This window comes from Gekko japonicus, unplaced genomic scaffold, assembly GCF_001447785.1.
Source record: "Gekko japonicus isolate JY-2015 unplaced genomic scaffold, Gekko_japonicus_V1.1 scaffold292, whole genome shotgun sequence".
Taxonomy (NCBI): domain Eukaryota; kingdom Metazoa; phylum Chordata; class Lepidosauria; order Squamata; family Gekkonidae; genus Gekko; species Gekko japonicus.
Window position 1 is genome coordinate 310,027 of NW_015173131.1, and position 9,202 is coordinate 319,228.

A 9,202-nucleotide genomic window follows, 5' to 3' on the forward strand; every position below is an offset into this window, starting at 1 on the left:
GGGGGTCAGAGTGCTGGGGGCGGGCTTCATGCGGACGAGGGTTCAGCTGCCCCGTTCCCTGGCGTGGGCGTGTAGGAGAGCCACCCCGCCCCGGGCGCCCGCGGTGTGTATGACCGCCTGGCTTTGAGCCAACTGTCACTGTGTATCTGTTGCCCTCCTTTGGTTTGGGAACTTCGTGCCTCTTTTGCACAAAAGAGTCGTAGTGGCTGCCAGGGCTCGGCGTTAGAACATGGTAGAATTCCTGTTGCTGCAACACTGTTTCCTTGCACGGCATGCTTGTGCCTCTTTGTGCTTCACCCCGGGGTTTGACCGCTTACGGCATCCTCCTCCCCCTTCCCGTGTCTTTCTGTGTAGATGGGCACATAAAGATGCGTTGGCAGAGATTGCGCTTGTCGGAACGTGCCAGCGAATATGTTTGCAATTGATTTGGGCCGTCATAGGAGCCTTTTCTCAGGTGCATGGGATGAAGTGTAACAGGCTGGCAGTGTGACTTTTTTAGGCTGTGGATGATGTCTGGCTTACGGGAAGAGGAGCAGGGATGGAGATGTATGTAGCCTCTGCTGCTCCTCCCAAATAAAGGTCTCTAGGAGCAGGCAGTAGAGATTATTGTGGCATGTGGGGTAGGCCAAGTGCTGAGAAGTGAGGGAGAGATCCTGAATTGTGGGCAGTCAAGAGCTTGGTTAAGTCAGCACTCTGAAAATAGCATAGTGCAACCATGTGCCATGGCATGAGTTGAACTGGAGGCCAACCAGATGCCTGGAAGAACCTGTGATAATGAATTGTGCTATAGGAACTAAATGAATTTTCAGTTCACATTGAAATTGAGTTGCTTATCAGAGATTGCAAGCCATTCTGAAAGGGTGCTGTGGTAGGGGTGCATGTACCTTTTCGGGTGGTATAAGTTTTGTTGTTACCTGCAGTCAGCATAGAGACGTAGAGCCAGTGTGGTGCAGTGGTTAAAGTGTTGGACTAGGATCTGGGAAATCCAGGTTCAAATACCAGCTCGTGCCATGGAAGCTTGCTGGGTGATCTCTGGTCAGTCAAGTACTCTTAGCCTAACCTATCTCACGGAGTTGTTGTGAGGATAAAACAGAGTGGAGAATGATGTTAGCCACTCTGGGTCTCCATTGGGGAGAAAGGTCGGATATAAATAAAGTTTTTTTAAAAAGTCTGTTTGGAACAAATTTAGTCATCTGGAAGCAATTAATTATCCTTTGTTTTGTATAAACATTTCTCATCCATTATGTCAGTAATGCTTAGCATAAATCTGCATGGTGGGCCAGTGTTCTAAAATTGCCATGTGTTAAGCTTTGTTCTCTGTACCTGTAAACCCGCACAAAGGATGTTTGTGGTACATCATGGATGTTGTTGCACATGCCATGCTTTTGAGCAAATGAATGATGTTTCAAAAATTGACTTTTGTCAGCGTTGATGGATACAACTGGCTGCTTAATGCTTTCTTTCCTTTTCTGTCCTTTAAATGGCTGCTTTTACTGAATTTATTTTCCATCATAATGACGACCCTTGCTGGTGTAATTTTTTTGGGGGGGAAATGATTATATCCTGCTGTCTTAATTTAGTTCAAAGTGGCTTGCAAGGTCATAGTTGACAGTGTAATAAACTAAAGCCAGTAATAAAATGACAATAAAGCAGAGCTGGATTCCCTTAATAAGTAGATGCATTGGAGGCAGGTCAGGAAGAACGTTTACACTTCTGCTCTCTCCCACCTCTTTTCTCTTTCTAATCTTGTTCTCTGCCCTGCCTCACTTGGCTCCCTTTGTGTACAGATAGACAGGCTATGGGATCTTTCACAACCGAAGACCTGTTGATTGGATGCTGGGCAGAACTCCCTGTCACATTAATGTATACATTGGTTCACATGCTTTTTAAAAGCAAAGGGAATGAAGGAGAGCAGGGTGCTGAATGTTCCTGTGTGTATTGGGTTGCTCCAGCTAGAAGGGGCGAAGAATGCCTGCCACAACAGACTGAATGGAGTTCAGATGCTTAGAGTGCATCTCTCGTGTTTTTTCTGTTAAGGATCTCTCATTCTTTCTTTAAAAGAAACAAGTCTATTGTGTACCCCAATAACATAAATGCCACATCACTTGGGCTTCTGACAGATTGCTCTCAGATTGCTGTATTGAGAGGAAGGTATTGTATTCAGATGGAGTAGGGACTTGGTTTCTGTTCTTGTTGTATTTCTTGCCTTCTTTTGCAGTATGCGGCTTGGCTTGCCTGAGTGAAGTCTGGCAGTGTTTGCTCTGCAGACCCCTTTGTGGCACAACCCATTTTTCTCACTGTGGCTTGGTGGTCTGGATTTCTGAGGCTTATCTGTGGCAGGATGGTCCTTTCTTGGCAGGCACTGAGCTATGCAATGTTTGGATTTCCTTCAGTGAGACTCTTAAGGAGGAGAGGGAATACAGAGGGGAGGGGAGAGGATTTGTCAAAGGTAAAAATTGGCATTTCCTGGTTGTATTTTAGCACCTAAAGCATTCTAGAACATGGGCCTTCTGAGCTCACTGGCAAAGTGGCCGCTGCGGCAACCCAAAATTGTTCCAGGTATGTGGTGGAGGGTCATCTGAATGGGTGACACAGCTCTGTGGGGCTACCATTCTCTCTGAGGTAATGGAATTCAAGAGGAAGCAGTAGCAGCCATGCATAACTGCTGGATATCAAAACATTGGGCTGGTTGGTTTCACATTCTGTTATAACTGCTGGATATCAAAACATTGGGCTCATCCTGGTTGGTACACATTCTGAAGCTTCTGATGTCTGGCTTAGATGAAGTAGAAGAGCTGGGTTAATGGTCCTGGCCGAAGCTCTCGATCTTTCCTTTCCACTCCTTTTCCAGAACTGCTGCTGCTTTTTGAAGTCTCTGCTGCATTTAGTCAGGAGATCTGAGTTGACCATTAAAAGCCAGATGCCAGTCCTTGCTTCCTTTTACTGCTAGTACAGTCCCAGGCTTTGTGATTGGGGAAGGGGTGCAGTGAGGTTGAGCCCCAGTTTCAGCCTGCAGCGCCCTCTTGTGCTCAGACCCGGAGAGGTTTTTCCCACTCCCTTTCTTCTGCATCTTTGGATCCCATTGTTTTGTGTGGCGTGCCTAGCCCTGAGTCACGAACTCCTTGTTGGGGAGTAGTTTGGGCTTGTTACATACAGTGTCCTTTCACTTGCTGAAGCCAATTAGGGCGCTCCAGGGAGCTTCCTTTAACTTGTATCAGGGAATTATCTCATTTGTGTTTGGTCCATTGGCTGCATTGACTAGGCCTTGGTTGCAACATCCCAGAAATCTTCTTGATGACAGGCTCTTCTGAATGCCACGCATTCCTGAAATGTTGGAAGATGCATGGTTTAGTAGTGTTAATCTTTGGGGTACCAGACTGCCAAGATGTATCATTGTGGAAAAATGGACTGTGTGTGGTGGCCTGCTCTTAATTTGTGGAAAGTTTGGCACAGTATTGTTATGACTGGTGGCTAGTCTCCACTCTAGGGTTTGCTATCCTGAGGTAGTTGCATCTAGTGCGTGTCCCTGTCCTGACTGTTAAATTCCTTAGTATGTTACACATTCAGAGTAATGACCAAATAGGCTGATGCCCATGGATATCCAGTGGGATCACAAAACAATCTGTAAACACTGGCATCTCTTATGTTCTTAACATAATTATATAGAAACCAAAGTCAATAATCATACCAACCTCATAGATATTATAGTGGAATCATCAATGTTTACAAAGAGCAATTATCAAAAAGTAGATGGTAACGGAATCAAACCCACATTAAGTCACAGCACATCTCCAAAGCAGTAGACTTCCTTCATTAACAGAGCAAGCACACAAAAGAAAAGAATTGCTTATATAAATGTCACAAGTCCTTGAATTGAAGTCCAAACATCCATATATTGTGGCTTGTAGAAAATAAGATCCATCCCAAATGAAAACACAGTTCTGGATAGTCATCATTTTGGACCTGAGAGGAGAAGTGTTTCCAGCTTGTAAGAGATATGGAGCTGATCCTAATAGAAATATTTTGATTGGGACCTCACTTGTACATGTATATTTACTGTATGTCACAGAAGACTTACTTGATTTAACTGACAAAGTAACAGGTCTGAAACACTGACTATCAGAAACTGTGTAGTTTCATTTGGGACAGATCTTATTATCTACCAGCCACAATATATAGATGTTTGGACTTCAATTCAAGGGCTTATGAAATTTATATAAGCCATTCTTTTCTTTTGTGTGCTTGTTCTGTTAATGAAGGAAGTCTGCTGCTTTGGAGAGGTGCTGTGACTTATTGTGGGTTTGAGTTTGTTTCCACCCACTTTTTGATAATTGCTCTTTATAACATTGACGATTTCGTTATAAAATATATGAGTTTGGTATGATTGTTGACTTTAGTTTCTATATAATTATTGTTGCATCGACTTAGTGTGTTTTGATGTCAGATTGAACCCATTGCTTGTTTTTCTGTAGCTCCCCTCCCTCTTGCTTGGCCCACGGATATCCACCAGGAACAGTGCAGTATAATGGCCCTGGTGACGGAAGGAGAAGCAGCACTGGCTCAGTGAATTGGTGGGAGAGCCTCAGTGGGGCTCAGGAGCTTGCCTTTTGAGGAACACAATGGATAGCTGTGTTAGTCTGTCTGTAGCAGTAGACAAGAGCAAAAATCCAGTAGCACCTTCAGGACTAAAATTTGTGGCAGCATATGAGCTTTCGTGAGTCACTGCTCACTTTTTCGGACACCTTTTGAGTAACGGGACTTGTTAACAACACATGTCTCTGGAGAGTGTGTATACCTGTTCGCTTAACTTCAGAAGCCAGGTTTCTTTAGTGAGGCTTCAAATGTTTGTTGGAAGTGAGAGCCTTTCTAGTCTGTGTCACGTTCAGTCAGTGTCTAGTGTGCTCAAATCACTCCTGTTCCCTTGAGTTCAGAGACGTATCAGATCTTTGGGTAGGTGGCTATTGTCCTTGAGAGAACCCTGCTTGAGCTTGGGTGGCTGTTCCAAGTAAAGGTTCCCAGGCTTTGTCTCCTGGCAATAGCTGCAGAGAAGTGCGAGAGCAAATTGAGAGACAGCCGCATTGAGAACTCTCTGGTGCTGAACTGGCAAGAATATAAATCTGAAAAATAAAAAGCTTTCTACCCCACGGTGGGTCTAAACCCTTCCTGGTTAAGATCGGCTGCTGGAGAGTGAAATTGACCCTTGGCTATTGGGAGCCTGGGCCAAGTGAGGTCATACCCATGGAGGTTCTGGCAGGAGAAGGTGCTGGCCAGCCTCTGCCCAGAGTGCAGCAGGAGGCCTGTGCTGGGCTTGGGTGTCTCTGATTACCTCTTGAGGGAGCTGCTTCTACTGCCTTTCAGCGTCACAATGATGAATATTTTAAGGAGCAACTAGCCTCTCGAATGCATGGCGCTCACAGGGGCAAGTAGCTGAAGAGTACTGTCAGAATTTAGAGGGTGCCGAGGGCTCTCTGTAACTTCAGGGGGGCTTTGTTGGCATCCCACCCCCATTTAGAGCTCATGTTGATTTCTGAGGCAGCGGTGGCAGTAGCATCCTGCACAAGAACCCAACAGCTTTAGGCTAAGCTGCACCTTGTAATGTGGGTGGATTGAATAACAGCACTCCTGTTCTAGGCAGAGCTACTTGTTTGTTCTGCTAACCCTTCAGCGGGGCAGCTTTCTGTGTCGGGCAAGAACTCGCTGGCTCAGGCTGCCATTTTGTCCTTGGGCACATCGCGCAAGGCTATAAAATAAAGCTTCCATCTTGACATTCTTGTTTTCAGTGGCGTTTCTAAAGTGAGCAAAGCCTGATTGGGCAATTCTGTCCCTTCCAGTTTAGTAGGCCCAGGAACATATACTGCTTGCTTGCTTGCTTGGCCTGTCTGGTAGACGTTTGCTATTCCTGTTGAGCAGAGTACACCACAACACTTTTTTTCAGTTAGCTTTAGTAAAACTACAAGCAAAGAGCTTTGTCTCTTCTTCTGCTGCCATCCTTATGCTTCCCTCCGTTTGCTCCCAGGGCATTTTTGTTCCTTGCCAGAGGGATTGACCACAAAGAGTCGCCAAGATAGCTGGTCCGGGAAGAAAGCGTCGCACCCCTGACCCAGACTCCGTCACTGACCCCGGCGGGCCGTTTGTCTCATCCAAACGGCTGAAGATGTCCAGCAGTGCCAGCATCCCTGGCCAGAGGAGAACAGCACGGGGAGCAGAGGATGCAACTAATAAGAAGAAGCAGAAAGACCGAGCCAATCAGGAGAGTAAGGAAGGCGAGAGGCCAGTGGGCAGTGACTCGAAGAAAGGTAAGGCTTTGTGCTTTGGGGGTAGCAGTTGCGAGCTGGCGTACTATTTGCACAGGATTGATCACCTGCAGAGCCAGTACAGTGTCTGAGGCAGGGCTTGGACAATCCCAGGTCATTTACACATATAACGCTGTGATTAGGGCTGGAAAAAATACTTCCAAGTCCCAAGTTAATTTCTAATGGGAATGTGTAGTGTGGAATTTATTATGCAGAACCTGCGTTGGGTATGTCTGTGACCAGAGGTGATGATCGGGCTGTTGATACACACACAAGATCTTATCTTAATTTTGGATTAATTAATTTAAAAGGTTACCACCTGCTGGTTGTATGGCCACATCAGCTAGTGAATTGGAGCTGTCACTCCACCCACTGAATGTGTTAAGTTTCTTGCTGACCACTCTTACAAAGCGTCCTCATTGTGAGTACAAATAAGTATGTAAAATTAATCGAAGAGTAGCTAATCTGTATCGTAGGGTCGAGTATGTGTCAGAGTGAGATGGATCAGGTTAAAATGTGGAAGTAGCAACTGAGGCTTGATGAAGTAAGGGTAATGATTGGTACGTATTGGTCATGTAAAGACTTTTCTTCAAAAAGCAATTTTGTCAGAGAGAGAAAGGAGGATAGCAAGAATGTAAATGGGTGAAAGGAACAAAGAGAGCCCATAGCAGATACAAGTGTGGGGGACCACAGAGCAGGAAGCTAGATCAAGGAGGAGGAGAGCCTTATGAGATGACTAGATGAATTAAAGTGGAATGTGACAGGAAACCAATTCGCAGACTTCAGGAGAGGACAATAAGTTCTGAGTAGCAGACGTTAACTGTGCATATGGCTGTAAGTCTCTTGGTATGTAGAGGTGCCCCTGGCACCCGACATTTGTTGTTCTCTTCCGGTATCCTCTATTAATTTTGGGCTCCATATCTTGAGTTTCTGAAGCAGGTGGATAAAGTTTTGGAAACAGCAATGGGATGGGTCAGAAACTCTTGGATGTTGCCTTGACCTGGATAACCCAGGCAAGCCAGATCTCGGAAGCTAAGTAGGGCTGACCCTGGCAAGTACTTGGATGGGAGATCTCCAAGGAATACCAGGGCCAGGGCGCAGAGGCAGGCAATAGCAAGCTACCTCTCTGAAACATCCAAGCCCCACTAGGGGTTGCCAGAAGTCAACCGTGACTTCCAGCCATACACACAAACACACACACACAAATACTCACAAAAAATATTTTTTTGGATATTATGTCCATAGTGGCAGCTTGTTCCTCTTTTCTTGTGGTAAACGATATTGTAAGTCGTGCCAACGGAGGCCAGATGCCATGGAGGCCAAAAGGGTTCATAAGCATTGGTTTCTACTCTTGCGTGTGTTCGGTTTTAGTCTCTTCTAGCGCTCTCTCTCTTTTTAGACAAGGTAGCTGCTTTCCGTGGCTGCGGTGGGTCAGTGGTTAAGACACTGAACTGCAGACTGGAAGGTCGGTAGTTCAGCAGTTCAAGACCTGAGTGCCACATGACGGAGTGAGCTCCTGTCTCTGGTCCCAGCTCCTGCCAACCTAGCAGTTCAAAAGCAAGAAATTGCAAGTAGATAAATAGGTACCACTTCGGTGGGAAGGTAACAGTGTTCTGTGCACCTCGGTGTCTAGTCATGCTGGCCACATGACCATGGAAATGTCTTTGGACTTGGAAACGGAGATGAGCACCACATCCCTAGAGTCGGATTCGACTGACTTTCGAGCAAGGAAACCTTTACCTTTACTAGTTGCTTTCCAGGGGATAGGACAGGGAGGTTGTGTATTTCAAAATCAGCAGCCTGCTTCTTCAGTGTGGCCTTAATGCAAAGTTGCAGTCACCAGGGCTGTTCCCTTCATTATACACAAATGTCTTGCAAATTGTGGGAGACTCTTACAGTGACATCTTGTAGGTATGTGCTTTTTGGTGCTCCCTTAGCCTTGGTGTTTAGTCATGCCGGCCACATGACCACGGAAATGTCTTCGGACAGCGCTGGCTCTTCGGCTTTGAAACGGAGATGAGCACCGCAACCCTAGAGTCGGATTTGACTGGCTTTCAAGCAAGGGAACCTTTACCTTTACTTTAGCCTTCTTAGGAGAGCATATCAGTCTCATCAGCATCCCTATAGGATAATGCTACCAGTAAGTATTTCCCCTCTGGGCCAAGTGACTGTGTGTTACTGTTCCGGAGAATTAAATAGGGAACTATAGTTTCATAAGGTTTGTGGTAGTAAAATTACCACTGACTCTCTCCCATATACATTATGCTAATTGTATCTGATTGTATCTAGTGCTGCTCTTGCCTCTTATGGTATGACAGGAACCCATGCACTGCAGCAGTGAACATTGTTGTTAATTGTTGCGATTGTTGATAGGTGTATGGGAGGATTGTGGCACTATTAGTAGCAGTTAGGCTTTCTAGATAAAGGTTACTTAACAGGAACATTACACTAATAATGTGTCCTGTCAGCGGAGGGGCAGATTAGAATGGGACTACAGAGGAACTCTTAGTAATGATTCATTAATTCCTCTGGCAGCAAATCTTGTTACTGGGCTATTACTGCAATTGGATGAGCAGCAAGCTTGGGACGGGTTTAGTGATTGTTCTGTTTTGAGGTATGCAGCTTGCATTGCCTCTTTGTTGTTGTTGTAGCTTCCCTGGGGGAACGTGTAAAGGAGCCATTTTTTTTGTATGCCTGGAAGTCCTTTCAGAATGCAGATAGTAGTAGCTATGTTGTTGTTGTTGTTGTTGTTTTGGAGGGGGGATAAGAAATATGGGCACAGCAGACTATTTTATTGAGCCCACTTCTGTTGGTATTGGGGAGCGTAAGAGAGGAATGGTTTGGGAAGGTCAGAGGGTTCGAAAGGGGAAATCTTCAGTGGCAGGCTGGATTCTTTCTGTCTTTGTACA

The 9,202-nt window shown here is 45.6% G+C and overlaps 1 protein-coding gene across 2 annotated transcripts in view; it reads left to right on the forward strand.

The window, feature by feature from the left end:
• Window positions 1-9,202, forward strand: part of USP19 (ubiquitin specific peptidase 19) — a 42,312-nt gene that overhangs the window by 135 nt on the left and 32,975 nt on the right. For both annotated transcript variants that reach the window (XM_015422143.1, XM_015422142.1), the window contains exon 2: window positions 6,017-6,296. In XM_015422143.1, the coding sequence (XP_015277629.1) occupies window positions 6,155-6,296 (142 nt within the window). In that variant the 5' untranslated portion in view covers window positions 6,017-6,154. The remainder of the gene's footprint in view (window positions 1-6,016; window positions 6,297-9,202) is intronic.